This window comes from Equus quagga, chromosome 20 (assembly GCF_021613505.1).
Source record: "Equus quagga isolate Etosha38 chromosome 20, UCLA_HA_Equagga_1.0, whole genome shotgun sequence".
Taxonomy (NCBI): Eukaryota; Metazoa; Chordata; class Mammalia; order Perissodactyla; family Equidae; genus Equus; species Equus quagga.
The window spans coordinates 10,138,439-10,162,946 of NC_060286.1; the positions used below are offsets into that span (position 1 = coordinate 10,138,439).

Genomic DNA, 24,508 nt, shown 5'->3' on the forward strand with positions numbered 1-24,508 from the left:
TAACATGCCTTGTCATTTAATAAAGAATTTATATAAAAGTAACTTCTTTCAGATTTTCTACTCTGTTTCAAACATCTATTTTTCTATTCCTGCGCTGGTACCAAAATGTTTCGGTTACCGTAGGTTTATGGACCACAACACAATGGGATAATGTCTTTAAGATGGGAGTCGGGGGAGAAAGTTTCAATTTATAATTATATTCCCAAACTATCATTCAAGAGTGAGGAAATTAAAGACATTTTCAGTTAAACAAAGATTGAGAAGATATATCATTCATAGCCCCTTTGAAATACTACTGTGTTCTTTGGGATGGAGAAGAATAAGCCTGAAGAAACAATGAAAGTCAAGAAGTAATGGTAAGAAAGTAAAATGGTAAATACGTGAGTAAATCCGAAAAGCATTGAATGAATAAAATAATAATAATTAATTTTTGGCGGTACAGAAACAAGGTGGAAACAAAATACCAGACAATAACATATAAGATGAAAGAAGAATAATTTTGTCTAGAGCTTTCTAAGATTCTTTGTTAGGGAAGAGAGATATCTATTAGAGAGAGGGGCTTGAATTCTCAAATTAATCCACGAATGCATGCTAAAAATAGAAATGTTGTCTAAAAGAATTGAAACAGAATGTATGACTTCCAAACTAGCAGAAGAGGAAAATGAAAACTTTCTGGTGATCAACTCCAAAAATGAAAAACATAGAAAATACACATATTTTTTAAAAGCACAAAATAAGATAATAGAAATGAATCCAAATGTCAGAGATCACAATAAACACAAACAGACTAAATTCATCAATTAAGAGCAACTCTGAGATCACACATATTTTTAAATCTAGACATAGACTGGTTGTCAGAGATACATCTAACATACAGAAAAACCGAAAGTAATGGATAGGAAAAGATATAACAGCCAAAAATTAACAAAATAAATTGGAATTACTCTATCAATATCAAACAATATAAACTTTAAGGCAAAAATCATTATTAAGGCCTCATCAATAGATTATAAATGGAAGATAAATAATTCTAAACTCATATACATCAAAACAGCAAAACAACAAGAAAACACAGTATACAAATAACACCAAAAAGTGATTGAAAGAAAAAGGGCTACTGACAAATATACTATCATAATAGGATATTTTAACGTATCTCTCTCAGCAACTCACAGAGCAAACAGGTGCGGGAAAAGTCAGAATACAGAACATTTGAACTACACAATTAACAAGCTTGTGCTATAAAAACTCATAAAATTTGAAAACATGATCATACACTAGGTATTGAATAAAATTTTAACTAAAGCTGATATTGTATAGATAATATTTTCTGACCACAATAAAATAAAAAATACATCAATAATGAAAATATAACTTCCAGGGGCCGGCCTAGTGATGTAGTGGTTAAGTTTGCATTCAGTGGCCTGGGGTTCTCAGGTTCCAATCCTGGGCGTGGTCCTAGCACCGCTTGTCAAGCCATGATGTGGCAGCATCCCACATAAAGTACAGGAAGATGGGCACAGATGTTAGCTCAGTGAGAATCTTTCTCAAGCAAAAAGAGGAGGACTGGCAACAGTTGTTAGCTCAGGGCCAATCTTCCTCACAGAAAAAAAAAAAAAAATATATATATATATATAAAACACCCAAACCCCTATAAATTTGAGCACAAAAATATTTCTAAATATCCATTGGTTAAAGACAAAGATGTAAAATGGAAATTAAGAAAGACATGTTGTAAGTCAGGATGTCATTAGCATGGGTATAACTTTTATATTAATTTTCTCTAAAAGTTAAAATCAGCAAAATGCCTAGTTTCGATACTCCCACCATTACGTTTGTTCACTAAATTCAATTGTCTGCTCAAAATGGATTAAAGACTTGAATGTAAGACCTGAAACTATGAAACTTCTAGAAGAAAAACATAGGCAGTACGCTCTTCAACATCGGTCTTAGCAGCATATTTTCAAGTCCCATGTCTGACCGGGCAAGGGAAACAATAGAAAAAATAAACAAATGAGACTACATCAAACTCAAAAGCTTCTGCACAGCCAAGGAAACCATCAACAAAATGAAAAGACAACCTAACAATTGGGAGAGGATATTTGCAAACCATATATCTGATAAGGGGTTAATATCCAAAGTATATAAAGAACTCATATGTCTCAACAACAAAAAACTAACAACCCAGTTAAAGAATGGGCAAAAGATCCGAACAGATATTTCACCAAAGAAGATATACAGATGACCAACAGGCACATGAAAAGATGTTCAATGTCACTAATTATCCAGGGAAATGCAAATCAAAACTACAATGAAATATCACCTCACTCCAGCCAGAATGGCTATAATTAATAAGACAGGAAATAACAAGTGTCAGAGAGGATGTGGAGAGAAGGGAACTCTCTTACACTGCTGGTGGGAGTGCAAATTGGTGCAGCCACTATGGAAAACAGATGGAGATTTCTCAAAAAATTAAGAATAGAACTACCATACGATCCAGTTATTTCATTGCTGGGTATTTATCCAAAGAACATGAAAACACAAATGTGTAAAGATATATGCACCCCTATGTTCACTGCAGCATTATTTATAATAGCCAAGACTAGCAAGCAACCCACGTGCTTATTAGGGACAAATGGAGAAAGAAGATGCAGTATATATACACAATGGAATACTACTCAGCCATAAAAAAGGATGAAATCTGGCCATTTGTGACAACATGAATGGACCTATGAGAGCATTATGAGAGCATATAAGTCAGAGGGAGAAAGTAAAATACCATATGATCTCACTCATAAATAGAAGACAAAAACAATAACAAACACATAGAGACAGAGATTGGATTGGTGGTTACCAGAGGGGAAGGATGGAGGAAGGAAGGTAAAAGGAGTGATAGGGCACATGTGTATGGTGATGGATTGTAATTAGTCTTTGGGTGGTGAGCATGATGTAATCTACACAGAAATCAAAATATAATGATGTACACCTGAAATTTATATAATGTTATAAACCAATGTTACCACACACACACAAAAATTCAATTGTCAGCATTTTTAAAAGGAAACATTAGTTAGGAGGAATGAGCAAATTTAAATTATTTGCTCCCTAGAAAATTTATCTCAATCTCACCTTATCCTTGGCTAATTGCTGTAGAAGGAAGGTTTCTATCCATCCAGGGATAACTGAATCAAAATTTTTACTAAAAGAAGTAAAAGCCTACAATATAATTCATTTTATTAGTAATCAGAGTGTTATAGATGCTATATAAGATCGATTATGCCCCCAAAATAAAATGGAAAAAAATGTATGGTTTAAGAAAGAACCTTTCTGATCATCCATTTCTCTTTTGTAGAGTGTATGAAGATAAGGAGTCTACAAAATAGGTTTATACACAAAGTGAAAAGTTTTGAAGCACATTCAAATTTATTTAACCAACTTTCACTGACAAAGTCTTGTGTTAGGCCCTGCACTGATTTCTGGGGATTCTAGGATCAATAAAATAAAACCCTTGACAAGGAACTCACATTTTTCTACTAAGGACAAGTCCTAAATCTCCACTCATCCAGACTACATGTCCCCAGTTCCTCAAATGGGTCTCAGTTGAAAAGCTTTCAGCATGTCCCACATTCAATAAAAGGGGAAGCGAACACTCACCACACTTGACCATTCCGACTTCATGGCACTTCCGAAGCCGGCAGGCCTGGCAGCTTTTGCGCCGGTGCTTATCTATTGTGCACTGATTTGTGGCTGGACAAATATAATCATTATGTCCTACAGCAGAGCAAAAAAAGGAAGTTTACTGTTACAATATTTTGGCTAAATATCTTCCTGGTCAACAGCACTGATAATGCTACCCTGCTGAGAGATAGGGATGTCTTCTTACCAACAGGTCACGGTGCAAGGGCCAAAGTTCAGCCTTATCAGTGCCTAGTTGGTGAGTAAAGGAAACTTAGGAATATTTCAATATCCTATTTTTTGACTAATAACATTCTCTGCATGCTCTTAGAATTCTCAAGAGATACATTTAGAAATATTCTCCTTTGAACATGAAAAATGAGACAGTCACCTGAAAATTGATTTGCTCCAATTCACAGAACTTCTCAAGAGTAGTATTTGTGTATCAGGTCACCAAATTTGACTACTTATATTCTTTTACATATATCCTTTTTGGGGATTTAATGTGATGTTTTTATGGGAAATCATAGTCAAGTAAGAGAACTAAACTAGTCAATAAGAGAACAAATAAAGAAATTAGCAAACTAAGCAAGAACAGAAAGAACTGCTACTTGACAATGGTGGTGGTGATTCGATTATTGTTCTCAATTCTTCACTCCGTCCCTCAGTCTTGTGACCTTGGAAGTATCGTAAAGTGGGCAGAGCATACTCCCCACCAACTGATGTTGGGGTTGGCCACGGGACTTGCTTTAGCCAATGATGTGTTAGTAGACATAATACTCCAACAGTTTGGTTTGGCCTCTTGAAAACCCGTGAGAAGATGCCTCATGTGGAGCCACGTGGAGCAGATCTGAACTCAACCCAAGGCCCAGCGCCAGCCTTGTGAAGTCGAGCCACCATAACCAAGAAAATTAATGCCCATTGTAGTAAGACACTAGCTCTCTAGCAATCTCTAAGACAGTGGTACCTCTTTTAATTCTTTTATGTAAGGAAGAGATGAGAAAATTTCCATTTCAAAAATTATTTCAGATGCTTTATGGAGAATGGAGGCCAGGAGACCAGGTAGGAACCTGCAGTAGTCATGCAAACCAGAGATGAGGCTGTCAGGATTGGCTAACAGTATGGAGGATGAAGAGAGCTCCATGGATCTCAGAGATTCAGGAAAGAGAAATTATAATAAAACGGATGAAAAGTGAAAGTGAATAGGGGACTTTGGTGCCTTTGTTTCTATTAATTGTGTCTTTCTCATAAATAATATGGCCTGAATTTCTTACATTAAGTCTATAATGGGTCAGAATTTCAATGTGGCAAATGGATGAATCTTAACGATAAAGTAAATGAGCAACTCATAAAAGAATATAAAGGAGAAGATTTCATTTGTGTAAAGTTCAAAAGTAGAGAAAACAGACTTGTTTAGGGATGCATGCTCCAGGGGTGAAACCACGGCGAGGAAGGCAGAAGTCAGGACTGTTACCTCTGTGACCCGAAGCCCCTCTCAGAGGGATGCTAGGGCTCTGGAGACATCCTAGTTCACGGCCTGAGCACTAGTTACACAGGGGTTTGCTTCATAATTAATCTTTATAAATTACTCTTTAAATAATTGCAAACCTTAAAATTATTCTTTAAATTATACATATATATATGTCGGAGAGAGCCTGGGAACAGGGACAAACCAAGAGCAATGAGCAATCTAGCACCCAGATCTTGGTCTAGAAATATTATTCTCCACCAAAAGGAATCAGGGCTCTTTAGAGAAACAGCTTATGCCAGGACGGGGGCAGAGAAAGTTTAAGTTGAGCCTGAAACATCTTGTTGTGCCAGGAACTAAAGAAGGACCCAAAGAATTATGGGTATATGTCAAAAAAGACACAGAAGGTAGTTTAAGGGGATCCTACCGGCCAAATCTGGGATAATTTGGACATCCAGATAGTGATAGCAATGGACAGTAACCAATTGTAGAAAATAGGAAACCATAAGTTACACTGACATAAATTAATTGAAGTTTTAAGGAGGAATGGGATATTTACACAGTCTCAAAGAATCTCTCAACAAAAATATTCATTAATTACAAAGGAAAAAAGAAAGAGTAGAAACCTGGCAGACTTCACTTTAACCAAATAATCAAAGTGCACATCACCAGTAATGGGACAAGCTGAAATCAGGCCCCACATGAAAGGAGCCAACGAGAATCTAATCATGAAAACCAAGGAAAGACTGAGGAACTGTGCTGGACAGACAGAGGGAGGGCAAAAGACATAAGACCTAAATGCAGTGTGATCCTGAACTAGCTCCTTTGCTGTAGAGGCCACTATTGGGACAACTGGCAAAACTTTAATGAGCCTGAGGATTAGATGAGAGTAATGTATCTATGCTAATTTCCCGGTTTTGACTAATGTGTTGTGACTATACAGGACACGCATGTTAAAGTATCTGGGGGTGATGGGGCATAATCTTGGCCACTCATATTCCAGGAAAAAGGTTCTTTATATTATATATGCACATTTTCCGTAAGTTTGAGACTTAATAAAAGAAATGCTTCCATTAGCTTCTCAAACAATAAACTATTATTTCACACAAATATAGATACAGACAAATACTCAAATACAGAAAAAGTGAAATTAATCTATATCTCAAATGTTATCATTTAAAGTCCTGAAATTAACTTTCCTTTTTCCAACTCACTATATTTTAAAGAATAGTCCCAAAAAGACATGGTTCCACGATTGGATCATAATCAAAATTTATAATTCTCTTCCACTTTAGATAAATTCCAATAGGATTTTTTCAACAAAACACAAACTGAAATTCAGTTGTTTGTGGTTTTACCACCATGCCGAGTTGGTCTGGGGTATCCCCAAAGGTGTAGACTACACAGTTCTGGGCTAGTAAGACACCTCCCTCCAGAGATGCAAAAACCACTCTCCCAGGTGACCTCCACAGTGGTCACGTACAGCAAGCAATGCCTACCCAGCTTGACACTCCAACACTTCTGCCTACCTACTGATTTCCAGGTACGTTTCATCAACATTTCATTTAATCCTATAATTTCTCTATAAAGAGCTATGATCCCCATTTTACAAATGAAAAAACTTAAGCTCAGTTTAATAATCTCCTGAAGGTTATTGTTTTAGTTTTCTATGCTGCGTAATAAATTTCTACCGAATTTTAAGCTTAAAACCAAACAGATTTATTATCTCATAGTTTCCACGAGTCAACAGTCCGGATACAGCTTAGCTGGACGCTCTGCTCAGGGTCTCACAAAACCGCAATCAAGGTGTTGGCTGGGCTGTGGTCTCATCTGAAGCCCGGGGTCCTCTCCCAAGCTTATTCAAGTTGTTGACAGAATCATTTCCTTGCAGTTGTAGGACTGAGGTTCCCATCTTCTTGCTGGCTATCGGCTGGACATTACTCTCAGTCCCTAGAAGTGCCTGCAGTTCCTTGCCAGAGGCAGTTCACAAAACGATGTTTGCTTTCTTCCAGGCCAGGAGGAGCGCATCTCTCTGACTTCCAGTCTCTCTCCAGTCTTGTGTGATGGAGTCTTACATAATCATAGCATAGTCATGAGAGACTAACCCATCACCATTTGATATATATTGTAATCTAACAAAGGAAGCGACTCTCTCATCCTATTTACAGGTTCCTCACACACTCAGGAGAAAGGGGTAACATAAAGTATGTTATATATACATTTTAAGGAACAGATAATTATCTTGTAATTGCTTTTATCCTCATTGATAATATTCAAAAATAAATTATATTTGTAAAAGCCAAAATATATTTATAATTGGAAATTTCTATTGTACTTCAGAACATCATGCTTTATAGTTAGAAGATAAATGTAATCCCACAGGACTTTCCATAGCAGTGGGAATCTTCTAAGTACTTTCTAAAAATTCTAGGAACTACACATGATGGCATCCTTATTAGTTTCATACAGAGGTTTATAGCATAAGCACTTAAGGAACAACTAGAGGTTTACTTTCATTTTTTCTCAGAGTTTATTTTAAAAAGATCATTTTATTTTTAAAAAAGGATCAGAAAGCACAATAATATGAACACACTCAATAGCCCAGAAAATGTCTTATGCAAGAAGGTCATGGTAATTCACTCCACTTCTGGCAAAAAGAAAAAAATCCTCCTCAAACTGCACCAACTACCTCATGTATTAAAATGGTTTTCCTGTTCCATGCAACAATCTGAGAAGCACGCTACTCTGTACTAACAGAACTGAAAGAAAAGTCCAAAGCAAATAAGCTGCTAATTCTTTTGGTTAAAATGTACAACATTATAGGAAAATATACTTTTTATAATATAAGACATAGAATATCTTTGGTCTCTCTGCAAAATTATTGAGCGTGTCTGAATACCTATTATCATTCATATGCAACTGAATGGAGGGAAGAGACAGTATTGGACTTGGAATCAGATCTAAGTTTAATGTCAGCTCAGACTTCCAGTTTTCTGGGTTTTTTTTTCATTTTTATTTTATTTTATTTCTTTTGAGGAAGATTAGCCCTGAGCTAACATCTTGCCACCAGTCCTCTTTTTTTGCTGAGGAAGACTGGCCCTGAGCTAACATCCATGCCCATCTTCCTCTACTTTACACGTGGGACGCCTACCACAGCATGGCTTGCCAAGCAGTGCCATGTCTGCACCCGGGATCCGAATTGGCAAACCCCGGGCCACCAAAGCAGAACGTGCGAAGTTAACCACTGGGCCCTCAGGCTGGCCTCCAGTTGTCTTATTTTAAAAGTAGAGCAACATTTATCATCCACATCCTCCCTGGCACTTATCCTCAAGAGCAGGCCTCCACTTTGTGTTTTGTTCCCTCAGGACACGCTTCCTGAGTTCAAGACCAAATAAGACATGCAGGTAACGGAATGTATGCCTTCCAGGTAAGAATGTTTTATGTGACCTATGGGCTGTTGGAACTTCCCACTTACAGCTCAGCCTCTAAAGTCTTAAGAAATGAAGAGCTGAAGATTCATGAGCAGCATATAGATTTTAACTTTCAAAGGACAATGAAAAAAGATTATAATGAATACCAAAATGAAAGTGAATAGTAGAATACAAAATAATAATTGCTATTTTATATGGATATAAAATAAATAGCCAAAGGAATGAAATTTGTGGAAATACCATCGAGAAATGTGCCAGATACATATTAAAAAAACTAACAAAATATTATAAGAGATATAAAAGACCTAAATAAATGCAGACATAACATGTTTCTTGATATGAAGACTATTACAAAGATTCCTTCTAAAATAATTCTTAGGTTTAACAAAATGTTCACTTTTCTTAACATTAAAGATGGGAGGCCACTTAATAAAATTATTCTAATGTTCCTATGGACAAATAAACAAGAGAAAATAGGCAGGATATTTTTAAAATAGGAGGTATTTACACTGGCATGCATTAAGATGCATTATAAAATTATAACAGCTAAAATAATGGGGTACTTATACAAGAATTAAGAGACAGATCAAGAGAACAGTCAGAATAAAACACTAGTATATATAAGAATTTAACATATCATATATAGAGAGAAAAAAAACAATGAACACATGAAAAGATGCTCAAAATCATCAGTATTCAGGGAAATGCAAATTAAAACCATAACGAGATACAGCTATATACCCAATAGAATGGCTAAAATTTTAAAAACTGACAATATCAAGTTTTGACAAGGATATAGAGTAACTGGAACTCTCACACATTGCTGTTGAGAATGCACAATTGTTCAACCAGTTTGGAAAATAGTTTGTCAGTTTCTTAGAAAGTTAAACATACGCTTATTCTTCAACCAGCAATTTTTTTTTTATTAATGTTATGATAGATTACAACCTTGTGAGATTTCAGTTGTACATTTTTGTTAGTCATGTTGTGGGTACACCACTTCCCCCTTTGTGCCCTCCCCCACCCCCCCTTTTCCCTGGTAACCACCGATCAGATCTCCTTGTCAATATACTAACTTCCACCTATGAGTGGAGTCATATAGAGTTCGTCTTTCTCTCACTGGCTTATTTCGCTTAACATAATACCCTCGAGGTCCATCCACGTTGCTGTGAATGGGCCAATTTTGTCTTTTTTTATGGCTGAGTAGTATTCCATTGTGTATATATACCATATCTTCTTTATCCAATCATCAGTTTCTGGGCATGTAGGTTGGTTCCACGTCTTGGCTATTGTAAATAATGCTGCGATGAACATAGGGGTGCAAGGGACTCTTGGGATTTCTGATTTCAGGTTCTTAGGATAGATATCCAGTAATGGGATGGCTGGGTCATAGGGTACTTCTATTTTTAACTTTTTGAGAAATCTCCATACTGTTTTCCACAGTGGCTGTACCAGTTTGCATTCCCACCAACAGTGTATGAGGGTTCCTTTTTCTCCACAACCTCTCCAACATTTGTCGCTCTTGGTTTTGGATGCTTTTGCCAATCTAACGGGTGTAAGGTGATATCTTAGTGTAGTTTTGATTTGCATTTCCCTGATGATTAGCGATGATGAACATCTTTTCATGTGTCTATTGGCCATATTCATATCTTCTTTTGAGAAATGTCTGTTCATGTCCTCTGCCCATTTTTTTATCGGGTTGTTTGTTTTTTTGTTGTTAAGCCGTGTGAGTTCTTTGTATATTATGGAGATTAACCCTTTGTCGGATAAGTGGCTTGTAAATATTTTTTCCCAATTAGTGAGCTGTTTTTTTGTTTCAATCCTGTTTTCCCTTGCCTTAAAGAAGTTCTTTAGTCTGATGAAGTCCCATTTGCTTATTCTTTCTATTGTTTCCCTCAACTGAGGAGTTATAGTGTCTGAAAAGATTCTTTTGAAACTGATGTCAAAGAGTGTACTGCCTATATTCTCTTCCAGAAGACTTATTGTTTCAGGCCTAATCTTTAGGTCTTTGATCCATTTTGAGTTTATTTTGGTGCGTGGTGAAAAAGAATGGTCAATTTTCAATCTTTTACATGTGGCTGTCTAGTTTTCCCAGCACCATTTGTTGAAGAGACTTTCTTTTCTCCATTGTAGGCCCTCTGCTCCTTTGTCAAAGATTAGCTGTCCATAGATGTGTGGTTTTATCTCTGGGCTTTCAATTCTGTTCCATTGATCTGTGGACCTGTTTTTGTACCAGTACCATGCTGTTTTGATCACTGTAGCTTTGTAGTATGTTTTGAAATCGGGGATTGTGATTCCGCCGGCTTTGTTTTTCTTGCTCAGGATTGCTTTAGCAATTCGCGGTCTTTTGTTGCCCCATATGAATTTTAGGATTCTTTGTTCAATTTCTGTGAAGAATGTTCTTGGGATTCTGATTGGGATAGCATTGAATCTGTAGATTGCTTTAGGTAGTATGGACATTTTAACTATGTTTATTCTTCCAATCCATGTGCATGGAGTGTCTTTCCATCTCTTTATGTCGTCGTCAATTTCTTTCAAGAAAGTCTTGTAGTTTTCATTGTATAGATCCTTCACTTCCTTGGTTAAGTTTATCTCAAGGTATTTTATTCTTTTCGTTGCGATTGTGAATGGGATTGAGTTCTTGAGTTCTTTTTCTGTTAGTTCATTGTTAGTGTATAGAAATGCTACTGATTTATGTATGTTGATTTTATACCCTGCTACTTTGCTGTAGTTGTTGATTATTTCTAATAGTTTTTCTATGGATTCTTTGGGGTTTTCTATATATAAGATCATGTCGTCTGCAAACAGCAAGAGTTTTACTTCTTCATTACCTATTTGGATTCCTTTTATTTCTTTTTCCTGCCGAATTGCTCTGGCCAGCACCTCCAGTACTATGTTGAATAGGAGTGGTGAAAGTGGGTACCCTTGTCTTGTTCCTGTCCTCAGAGGGATGGCTTTCAGTTTTTGTCCATTGAGTATGATGTTGGCTGTGGGTCTGTCATATATGGCCTTTATTATGTTGAGGTACTTTCCTTCTATACCCATTTTATTGAGGGTTTTTATCATAAATGGGTGTTGGATCTTGTCAAATGCTTTCTCTGCATCTATCTTCAACCAGCAATTTTACTCCTAGGTATTTACCCAAGAGAAAAAAAAACACGTCTACAGAGAGAGAGATGCATGAATGTTCATAGTTTTTATTCAAAATAGCACAAAACTGGAAACTACCCAAATGAATAAACCTCATTGCATTTTTCAAACAACTCTGTGAGTATCTCCATTTCACAAAGGAGGAAATGAGCCAGGAGGAAAGTTAGAGAGTGACTAAGTGGAGGGTCCAGGACAAATAGATGGTCATCAATATGGGGTGAATTTCAGGGGATCCACTGGAAGGTGACTCTTTATCTACCAACATTCTACGCCTTACTGCCCTCTGGATTCTAACAGGAGCCAGCTCACTATCATGACTGTTACGCATACCAGATATTAAACATAAGTCAAAGGAAGAAATGATCTTTACAATTCCTAAGGAGTGCACATTTTTTCAAGCTTTATTTTCATACGGGTTGTAACTTGACATCTTCTCACAAGAAGACGGTGATGGGTGATGGTGGGGCAAGACCCATTCAAGTTCTGGAGTTTGGGGCTAGAGATCTGCAATTAAAGATAAAGTTCTCTACACTTGAAACAATCCACCCCACCCCCAAATACACATGACCCTCCAAACTGCTCATCAAGTACTTTGTGTTCCAAACAGGCCAATGGTGAATTTCTGCCAGGCCAGCTGCAAAATTATTTGAAAGCAAAAGTGGAAAACTAAAGAAGCAACTAATAATACTCTTGTACCTTGAATGCTTCTTTTAAAAAAGGCCTTACATCCTTCGCATGACCAGACTCCATAGTGATATCCCGATGCGTAATCACTGCAGACAGCACAGAAGTGGGCATCCCTCTTTGAACTTGGACTAGTAACAGGGCTGGCACAACTGCTCCCACTAACCTTCCTTTTCAGGGACTCTCTGGGGGCAAAGAAAACATTCACTGTAAAAGAGCATTAAGGGGGGGAAAGAAGGACTTTCTAGAAAAAAAGCCAGCATGAACATTGCCTAATTTATGTCTTTGCCCTCCCAGGTTCATGATAAACATATCCCAGGAACTGTAATCAAGCAAAACCTTTGTTGCTGATAACAGATCTATGAAGAGTCACACTGTTGGGAATGACTGAGGTTTGAAAGTGGTTAGGAAAGTGGCTGGTGTAGCCATCGGGGCGCATATCTCTGAGTGTAGTAAGTGACCAGATGGAGACTTACCCACAGGTCTGAACCACAAGCAGGTGTGCAGTGACCTACCATAGTTACTGGAGTTCATCAACACTGTGCGGATGGGCCTAAACTCGCCCAACCATTTCCAAATATCAGTCATTCCAAAAAGTGTCGCTAAATAGCCCTTCAGAGTCCCCATTTAAATGGGGGACAAAATCTTTCATTCTGCAATTTAAGATAAAGGTCTAGAATGAAAACAACTTTAAGAGGAGTAACAAGTGGACTTTAAGTTATATTAAGGTGAATACTATATTCTGGCTTTAGAGGGAAGGAAACAGAAGGGAAGGGTATGGAAGGGAAGGGAAGGAGAGGGAAGGTAGGGTAGAGAAAGGGAGGAAAAGGGAGGGAGAGAAAGACAAGGGAGGGAAAGGAAAGGGATAGGAAGGGAAGGGTAGGGAAGGGTAGTGAAGAAAAGAGAAGGGAAGTGTAGGGAAGGGAAGGAGAGGGGGAGTAAGAGAAGGGAAGGGGAGGGAAAAGGTAGAAGGGATGGTAGGGGTGGCAAAGGAAGGGAGCGGTATGGAAAGGAGAAGAAAAGGGGAGAAAGAAAGGAGCAGACAGAAGGGGGAGGAGAGAGAACACATGCCTGTCCTTAGAGCAGGCTGAAGGAAGCAGGCACTCAAGGCTGGGCTGACCGGCAAGGGCCTCAGGGAGGAAAGGAGAGCCCATCAAGGGAGCGCTGGAAGACACCAAAACACACCTGGCTGGTTCCCTATTTTGCTAGGGCATGTTTTTCTCAGAAAGAGATGGTAGATGCATGACTGGTTTATAAATGAAGGTAATTATACTATGGTTTCATTACACAAATACTAGCGGAACTCAGATCAGAGCTGACGCTCAAAACCAAAATATTTCTTTCTTGAGGGCTGAACAAAAAACATTACTTTAAAAAAATTATCCATAATTTTTATATTCTCCTCGACCAACAAACATTTTTTAAAAAGAAAAATAAAATTACTGTATAATATGGCTTTCCCAAAGTTTTATGATAGCATTTGAAAGTAATGAATTTCAATATCCAATATGCTGTAACTTAGTACTTTGGTTGTTTTAGAAATTTATCTCCCCCACCCCCTTCTCCGTACACCACCTCTGCCCTCCATAGCCATAATTATCATTAAAAACATTACAAATTGAATGGAAATAATCCATCATGTTACTTTGCACTTAAAAAGTACAAATATTCTTTTTAACTTCAATAAATTTCAGCTAAGTCTACATTTAAATAGGTTCCCATCGATCTTTATAAAATGTTATTATTTTAGTTCATTGTTAAAAAGCTTCTACCAATTGCTGTCTTTTCAGGCTTCACATGTCTAGTATTTCATTTAAGTTGTAATACTGCCAGTTACTCTCATCCTGGACACCATTTGTCGTGAACACTAAACCGTGATTTCACTACAAGATAAGAAGGATCTCACTTGAAGGTAAACATTTCTTTTTCAAACCCAAATCACTTCATCAAGAGAAAAGCGATTTAAGCTCAATCTTTATTGTCTGAAGATAGTAGTCATGACAGTGAATTCTCCCCACAACACAGCTCTATAAGCTCAACTTTTTTAATGAGGACTTGAATATCAGAATAGATATTCTGGAATTCAGAATATCATGTTTTAGGTGCTCCAAGTAATCAATGACTAATAAAGACCTTGGATTATGCATATCTTTCTTCTCACTAAATCATAACGTGATTTGAATAATGCTCATGAACTACAATTCATAATGAAGGCTGGATTTACCTGTTTACAGATAAGGCATGTTCTAGTGATCTTGCTTCACACCAAGGACTCTTCTGAGGTTCTGTATACAGAAGTGACGATGGGTGACGGATCGCCACAGGAGAGAGGTGTCCAGGAGTTGGCCACAACACATTTGGGCTTGTGGTCTGTTGACCAGGCCCACCTTCGGAGCTATTGGCACTGCTGGGAATACTGTAATTCATCACAGCAGGGCTGTAGAATGTCATAGCCGAGTATTCATGGTGGCTCTCTACATAGGAAGAAGGTATACAGATGGGGCGGTGCTCCAGGGGTAGGATGGACTGACTGCAGTTGTAGGAGGCAGGAGAGTTAAGGCTAGATGGTGAGTTTTTGATATCCATGTCTTGACTAGGTAAGACAAGTTGAGAAAACTCCTTGTGAGAAGAGGCACAAAGGGACATTATAATGTTCTCAAAGTCTCATGGGCAGGTATAATGGCTATAAAGAAAAACAAAAGACATTTCTAAGTTAGAGCTACAGCCATAACTGTTAAAACTGTTCAAACATTTTTATTAAACACACACACACTTGTATGAGCTTAGAAATAGATCCTGAAAGATATGCATGAAAATATTAACCTCAGGGGTTGGGGAGGATGTGAGGCATGAACTCTCATTTCCTACATCATTCACTTCTTTATTGCTTTCAGTGTTGTTGTTAACCACAGGAATATTTTTTACCATGAGAATTTATTACAAAATGCTTTTTAAAATTAAAAAACACAAGATTAAATAAAAACATCAACTTTCTTTTTCTGGGACAAGATAGGTTTACTTTAAAGTTCTTACTGAAAAAATAAGCCAGAATAACCTGGAAAAATCTGAAAGAGTAGATCAATGAGCAGGGCTAGCCTTAACAGATATTCAAATAGACTATGAATTGCCAAGAATAAAAAACAAGGAATAAACAAGCCAATGTAACTGTGTCAGTTATCACAGATTGCCTCTCAGCTTCAAATAAGTCCTTTAATATATGCCCTATGATAACAGAATTCCTTGAAGCTTTTAAAGTGAGCACAATGCTAAGCTTTTTCTCAGTACAGGGCGCTGCAAGGACCGTGCAGGAGGAAGAGGTTGCCATGATTTCCGGTGCCAGCAGGGGTTGGCCCTGTGGGTGGAGAACATCCAGTGGCACCTGCCCCAGCCACGAGTCCAGAATGAAGTCCGACTGCAGCCTTGCAACCTTGACTCAGCGAGAACCTTTCTGCAGCCACCTGTCCAGACTGTGGCCTGAGGAGTCACAGAGAAGTTGTCCCTTGTGCAAGCCTCCTGCAGCTATAAAGGCCTTCTGCCCCCGCAGGCATCTGTATTCTGAGGGCATGCCCACACCACCAGTTGCTGATTGCCTGCTCCCCACTGCAACTCCAGACCAGCCCCGGCCCAACTAAACCAGCAAACATCTCTGCTAGTTGGGGCCAAGCCACCTTCTCCAATGACCTCTGAACTCCTTCCAATTTGTCCTTCCTTGGGCACACTCTCTCAGCTCTAGGGTGCCATATAGTTTCCTTATAGTCTATACTTAATCTCTTATCATAGTTAGTAGTTCTTTATATTAAACTTGCCCTGGGGCTGGCCCCGTGGCCGAGTGGTTAAGTTCATGCGCTCTGCTTCAGTGGTGCAGGGTTTCGCTGGTTCGGATCCTGGGCGTGGACATGGACACCACTCATCAAGCTATGCTGAGGCAGCGTCCCACATGCCACAACTAGAAGGACCCACAACTAAAAAGAAAAATATACAACTATGTACTGGAAAAGTAAAATCTTTAAAAAACAAAAAATAACTTGCCCTGTTTAACCTACTGTGTAGTTCTGTCTCCTGACTGGACCTAGACTCTACATAACAGAATAGAAAATCCCAAAACAGCAAATTCAAAAGTTTTTGGAAATGTGGTACATGATAAAGGTAGTATCTCAAATCAGTGGGAAAACGTTGGACAACAGAATTGCCAGTGGAAAAGGAACATACACCAGAATAAACAACACATGGTTCACAGATCCAAATGTTAAAGGAGAAATGGAAGGAGGAGGGAGAGGGAGGGAGAGGGGAGGCAGGGTAGGAGAGGGAGAGAAAAGGCACAGGGAGGGGTGGGGGAGGGAGGGGACTGCACAGGTACTAGAAGGAAACACAGGCAAATCTCTTTGTAACACGAGTGTGGGGAAAACCTTCTTAACTATGGCTCAATAAAAAGATGACCAGTAAATTCAGTACATAAATCTTTGCATATCATAAAAATACCATAAGCAAAGTCAAAAGACTAATGACAAATTGGAAAAAAAATAATCTGAATTTATATTAGAAATAAGAGGCTAATCTCCCTAGTATATAGAGAGAACTCATAAATTAAGATTTAAAAAGACCAAAACTTCATGGGAAAAATTGGCAAAAGACACAGACAGACAGAAAAAGGAAAGCAAATGGCTCTTAAAACACTTAAAAAGATGTTCAATCTCATTCATAATAGAGATACAAATTAAAACTACACCAAGATACCATTTATCACTTATCATGTTTGGAAAAAATTCAAATATTTGACTCTGTTGGTGAGACTGTGGAAAAACAGGGACTCTTTCCTACACTGCTGGTGGGAGAGCAGAATGGCACAACCTCTATGGATATTCAGCAATGTATAGCAAAATGACATATGCTTTTACCCTTTGGACTATGAGTCCATAGTGATAGAGAAAAGGAAAAAAAGAAAAAGAGAATCATTTAGTACCATTGTAAATGATTGTTACATCAGTTCCTTGTTCTGAAAATTAGTAATTAAGGCAAAAGAATTAAACCTGTACCCTGCCTTTTTAAGAGGATCTGTAGTTTGTCCCAAGGTCGAGGGGAAACCCTTCTTTACAAAAGAATGCCACCTAATAAATAGTTCAGGAAAAAAAATTGGATGGATTAGATAGATACATAGATAGCTAAAAAGATAGAGCAAATAAGTCCAAATGTTAACATTTACTGAATCTAGGTGGTGCACATATGGACATTCACTATACCACTCTTTTAACTCTTCTGTAAGTTTGAATTTTTTCATGATAAGAAGCTTTGGAGAAAAAACACAAAATAAGACAAGAAATTAAAAATGTAAACCTTTAAAAAAAAAAAGCTTAGCATAACTGGGATAATATAATCTGGAAAAGAGAACAATGACCATTAATAATGAGACTGGTTGACTGAGATCATTAGGTAAAGAAACCTGCCATCTTCAGTATTTTCAGCTCCAGCTGTCACCTATTCCATATGTAGCAACTTGGCTCTCTAAAGCCCCCAATTCCTTCCTCCTGACATTTTCATTGGAATGTTCAGTCTGTTCATCCTCAAAACATGATACATCTGTGGTGGTTTACAAATATCTCCACAAATTCTTCAACACCCCTCCATTCAAAGGGTGGAGCCTAACCTCCCCCTTGTGTATGGGCTAGATTTAGTGACTCACTTCTAATGAATAAATTATGGCAGAAGGGATGGTAGGCCATAAAAGGCAGTGCAGCCTCATCCTGGCTTGCTCTCTTGGATCACTCACTCTAGGGAAAGTAGCTGCCATATTGTGAGGACACTCAAGCAGCCTTATTGGAGGCCTCCTGCCAATGACCAGCAAAGACCTACAGCCTCCAGCCAAACTATGTGAGTGAGATATTTTGGAACCAGATTCTTCCAGGCCCAGTCAAGCCTTCAGATGACTGTAGCCCTGGCCAACATCTTGACTGCAACCTCATGAGAAGACTGAAACTGAAACCTTCCAGCTAAGCTGCTCCTGGATTCCTGACTCTCAGAAACTGTATGAGATAATATATGCTTGCTGCTTTAAACAGCTAAATTCTATGATAATTTGTTACACAGCAATATATAATTAATACAATATCCAAGGTAAGATTCATCATTTTCCTCCCCCAAACCACTCCTTATTCCTTATTTGTGTTAATAACAAAGCCATTACAGTTAGCTGTGACTTCTCCCCTTCATCTACTTACCTTTAATCACCAAGGCACACTGTTGTTTTCTCCACAGTGCCTTTCCCTTGTTCTGTCTTTTGCCATCACCTGAGCAAGCTCTCATTACTTCTCAGTTGTTCATCTGTAACAGGCTGCTTACTGCTCCTCGTCCCTAGTGAGCTCCTTCTCCAGATCCATAGAGCTGCCAGACGAACATCTTAAAACTCAGTTCTGATCAGTCCTCTGCTTCCCACTAGCCTCTGTAATAAGCCATGCTCTTCTAGCATTCGATGCTGCCCCATTCCACTCCGCTGCCCCAACCCATCACTCCACTCTAACCTCCTGCTATTTTCCCACAGAAAACCTGCCGCATCCCTAAGAAATATGGAAAGTGCGCTGTGAAGTGGAGGGCATTGTACGCCTCAGCACTTTTTTCACTCTTGGCACCCCTGTAGTTACTTACATATAAACTTACTCCTTCTTCTTAGATTAGAACTACATTGAACCCCTCTTGGAAATGGTAGAGGTGGGGTGGTCAAGGAAGAAGTAAGTACAATTAGATTTTAAGCTCCTTGAAGACACATTATATTTTATTCACCTTCCACTACAACTCAATAAATATTTGCTGTAAGGAGAGAATATGAGGAAATGTGTGGCTCCTGTGCCTGGTCAGGGAGGCAGGATGGAGCGGGTAGAATAAGGAACTAATACAGAGTTGCCACCACTTCTAATGAACATGGATTGACCACAAGGGACAGGAGAGAGAATGGCAGCTGGAGGAGAATATAGGATCAAGGAAGTTTGGGTTTTTAAAAAATATCTATGTGCTCTTATTAATCATGAGTACAGAATTTCATATTTCAATTACTTAGATTCCCAATCAATATATACAACTGCTGACTCCTAATAGAAAATATGCAGTATAAAGCATATAGTGTTAACTATTGTCAAAAATAGCCATTTCCAAACTTTTTAATTGTGGTAAAATACACATAGCATAAAATTTACCATCTTAACCATTTCTAAGTGTACAGGCAGTAGTGTTAAGTACATTCACACTGTTCTGCAACCCATCTTCAGAATTATGTTTATCATGCAAAGCTAAAACTCTACACCTGTTAACAAGAGCTCCCCCGACCCCAACCCCTAGCAACCACCATTCTCCTGTCTTTATGGATTTGACTACTCAGTACCTCATATGAGTGGAATCATACAGTATCTGTCTTCTCATGACTGGCTTATTTCATTGACCATAATATCCTCAAGGTTCATCCACATTGTCGCATATGTCAGAATTTCCTTCCTTTTTAAGACTGAATAATATTCCATCGTATCTATACACCACATTTTGTCTATCAAGGAAAGGTTTTAAACAGAGTTGCTTGAAAACATTTACAGAACCATGGAAATGACCCAGGTTAGAGCGAGTGGTTGAATGTAGGAGAGATCACAGGAGTTGGTAATTAGGTCATCAGTAACCTTTAGATGGCAGCTCCAGGACTGAGTATTGTTAGGAAGCATTTATCCCTCAAGTTGTCCTGAAACCATCTCTCCTGTTCAATCCACCTATACATACACCTGCTCACTGTGTTTGTGTCTTCAATATTGTACCTTGCCAACTGTATTTTAGTGCATTGTTTTACTATATGATCTGAGCCTATCTTATGTAGACAAATGTGTCATCAAAAGACCTTTAAAGTACTTTAACAGCATAACTCAAACAGTATACATTATAACAACTGAGAGTACAATTCTTACCCTAACACGCATAAGGAGCTATATTTATGCATAACAAAATGTAACCTGGAGGTAATAATTACATTTTACATTTCTTGAACTTAAAGCATACGGCAACTAGATGGTTTACCCAATTTAATACATAAAAAGCATATCCAAAGGTGAGTGTGGTCACTGTGGTGAGGACACCAACTTTCTTATGCAGAGTACTGTTCAAAGAAAACTTATATCAGGATAAATTCAACACTCTCAGCCATCAAATGAAGATTAAATTATATTCAGGAAATTAGGAAGCAGGAAAGCAGTGAATATTAGAATAGGAATTTGAACAAGAGGCTTCAATCTAATACTCAATTAATGGAAAAATCAAATAAAATGTTTAAACAAAAAATCATTCTCTGAACATTTTGGTCAATCAAGACTTTACTGAATTTCATGTTGTTTCAAATTTACATTGCCCAAAAGAAATGTATTTAGCATGTTAGCATAAGTAGCTCAGCAAAGCCAATACACCAAACTATCAGAAGCCACTGCTGTCTTTTCCCTTCATTAGCCCTCTTGAAGACATAAAGCATCTACTGGAACAAAGTGATGAATGTAGCATGGAAATTCATGAACTTGAAACAGTGCTTCCGACTTATCCAACTGGAAAAGGAACCCACAATTTAAAATGAATATGACATCTCTCTCAGGAGCAGAGAATCAACTCCTTCACTCATTTTCACCTGCAACTGAAATGCTCATTCTCAGCCCAGAAATGCTGAAATGACCTGTCAGACACACACCACCAAATGGCAAACGCCAGGATTCATCCAGGCAACAGTCAGGTGCCACAGTGACTTTGCTTAGAAAATATGGATTTTTGCAGATATACACCAATCAACGTCTCTAGAATTTCCACAGTACATCCCCAGTACAGTAACAATTAATGTGGGAGAACTAGTGGCTGGACAGTGATTCAAAGGTTATGTTGCTTTTCGGTTGGATATCCTTTAGATGTATCCAGATTTATGTGACAACTATTTCTCAGTGGCATCTTAGATAATTGGTAACTTGTAGCCGATGGAAAGGGTTTTTCTTAAGCAAAGACGCAACAAGGGGTGATGAACTTAAATCATCACAGTAGACATGGGAAACGGGTGAGCAGGTAGTAAAGGGGAGGTCTTCTCCACTGGAGGTCTATAAAAGTGAAAAACGGACCTGTTCTGGTTACTTGAGTAGTCCTCCTCTAAAACAGGAATATAAACTGGTTGAAGGAAAGAATCCCCAAAAGAGCAAATTTCTTCAACATAGTAGGACAAGATTTTCTCAACACATTCGTTTGAACACCCAAGCATCAGTGACCACAATATCTGGTACAACAAGGAAACGGAGTCTCCACACAGTTTAATTGTTGGGCCTGGCAGGCATGGAATTGCACCTGGCCAACAAAACAACATGCACCCGGACATCCTGATTCTGAGAATTAATCATTTCTCTGCATGTCAATTTTCTTTAATTAGTCACCGTAGCCTACAATAGTTGGCCCATAATCCTTCGTGATGAATTGCCCTTGTCTCTGTCCAGAGACTTCTCTCCTTTCCCACCCCCAGCACACACAGCTGTGTTGAACCCTGTCCAGTCACGTCTGTGTTCAGCGGGAAAGCTTTCTGTACACATTGATTATACACAGTGTTCTAACAGATTGGCTGGGGAACACATTATGGCTCTTAGAAAAAATGGTTTATAAAACTGCAAATATTGACAGTGATTCCTTGAAGAAGAAGAAGGCAGCTCTAGAAATGGCAAAAATACATTCTAGAAAGAGTAGACTGATTTTATCAAAGTACCGATCACGTCCAGTTAAAGACTAGGAGGGCAGTCCCTGGCAGGCCTGCTTTCAGTATATTCTGGCCCAGTGGACAGAGCAGGACATGGAGTCCTAGTCCCAGCTCTGCCTGAAGCCAGGTGATCTTAGACAAATCACGTAAATTCCCGAGCCTCCACATCTTCCTCAGTAGAGACAGTACCTAACATGAGCTGCAGCCTTTCACATGCTTGGAGGATGAAGTGAAATGATGTATGTGAATGCATCTTGTAAGGTATTATTACATATCCAAGAGGATGAAGTCAGTCTATTGGCATGCTGATGAACACATCTTTAGTGTTGGGTAAAATTTCTAGACAATTTAAGTTAAAATATCTTTATGGCCACCCTGAAGATTTTTGCCTCTTAATTTTACTTTCTTAACTTCCATTTGACAGTCCCTCACCACCAGTCCAAATAGCTGGGCTGCTGGTAGCCTGTTAGCACTGTATGGAGCACAAAATGCCACATTCTCCTTATTCTGTATTCTCAAGCCTGCCCATCACACTTTCCCAAGCATTCAGTTCAACACCCTACATTTATGTGTCCCACAGAAGTCCATCACACACACAAAGCAGACACTAGAAGGAATTTTGTGGAAAAGATAAATATTTCTTAAGTATCAAGCATCCTTGAGGTGTATAAATACCTGTTTGCCAATCATTGGCCTTAAATGTACCTTTTCTAAAACAAAATATTAATGCTTTCAGTCAGCTTAATACTTATTAGCAATAAGGAAAAAACACTCCAAAATCACCATAGAACTGATCATTAATAATTGATTCACATGCAACTCTTAAGAACACGTTACAGCTATCTTCTGAAATGAGAAAACCCTAGTTCCCCTGGTAGCCCACTGGCGCTCACTGAGCTGGATACGAAGCAGAATTCTAAGGGCTTGAATAGAAGGGGACAGAGCATCAGCCCCAGGGGTCTCACATGCTAAGGCGGGAATCTTCTCTCTTACCAGCCAGTCTCTGCTCCTTCCTGACACCAGCAGTCAGAGACAACGCTCCACTCTTAGGAAATGGAACCATATTCAAAGATGCATTTGGGGCAGCGTTGGGGAGAGCGGTGGGTGAAGAGATTCAAGAGGATCTGACCGGTGCAGAAGTTAAACTGAATATGCTCAACTCCCCGCCAGTGCTGGGTTTGACAGTTGAACACAAAACATTTACCAACAAAAGGTTGCAGTCCTGCTTTGAGGAAACATACACAAGTCCAGTAATCTTTCTTTCCAGGTGACCCTCACTCTACACCCACACAAAGATTCCCCGCTAAAAGCCCTTAATTACAAAGAGCCATAACAGCTCCGGCTGGGAACGCCAAGCATCTGGTTTGCTTGTGCCTCATAAACTTGCCACTCTGCACAGCCTAGTAACTGCCACGTAGATCTCTGAAAGGTAAACTGAGTATTTAAAATACAGGTTCTTGTTTTTCATAGCACAAAGGAAAAAAGACATCATCTGACATATCTTTATTAGGAGTGCCTAACAATAACAAGCTCCCGTTTACTAAATTGAACAATATATCAAACAGTAAAAAATATTAGTTTACAAAAGATAGTGAATCTGTGTCCCACAAGAAAATCTAGATTTCAAAGCACAGAAATGAAAAAACCCTGACATCTACAAATAAATTGGGCATAGACCTTAGTTCCTATTAAGGAGAGTATTTTAACTTAAGCAGTTACAATCACTCTATGTTTTACTGGAAATGTCTTGAAATTGTCATTTTCAATCATTCTTTTGTTCTTCACTATTGGATAATATGTAATTTTCAGGGAAGTTTCTTAATCTCAAGTATAATAAAAGTATTTTTTAAATGCCAAGATTATAAAGGAACAATACATTCTGTTAATACAATATAAATAAATATTTTCTAAACAACCTTGTATTTCAGTTTGGGATAACTCATGATGCACACCATAACCAAAGGCTTAAACCAGAATGGAATACAAATTTGCTAGGAATGAAAACTATTAGCCCAATATGAATTTAACACAGTCTAAGTCTCTAGTTTCCCACTTGCAAAATAGCTTTCTCTTGCCTCAATTTATCCCAAAGTATATAGGCTTAAAACAAAAATACCACAACCTGACTCACCCCAACAAAAAGGGGGAACTGGGGTCTTCTTTTGAGAAAAGCAAAGCAAGATAATTATTTCTAGGTAAAAATATACTGAAGAGCAAACCTATAAAATCAGTGAAGAGATCAGTGATTTCCAGGGGTTGGGGATGGGCTGAGAGGGTTGACTCCAAAGGCACAGAGGGGCTATTGGGAGTGGTGGAACTGCTCTATATCTTGACGACTGAAGGGATTATTCAACTGTGTGCAACTGTCAG

General features: G+C 38.4%; 1 protein-coding gene across 1 annotated transcript in view; it reads right to left on the reverse strand.

The window, feature by feature from the left end:
- The window catches only part of LOC124230767 (estrogen receptor beta), a 71,917-nt gene that overhangs the window by 35,868 nt on the left and 11,541 nt on the right, over window positions 1–24,508 (reverse strand). Inside the window, exons 5-7 of the mRNA XM_046647134.1 lie at window positions 14,633–15,091; window positions 12,421–12,593; window positions 3,655–3,771 (exon numbers count right to left, since the gene is read on the reverse strand). Of these exons, the coding sequence (XP_046503090.1) occupies window positions 3,655–3,771; window positions 12,421–12,593; window positions 14,633–15,054 (712 nt within the window). The 5' untranslated portion in view covers window positions 15,055–15,091. The remainder of the gene's footprint in view (window positions 1–3,654; window positions 3,772–12,420; window positions 12,594–14,632; window positions 15,092–24,508) is intronic.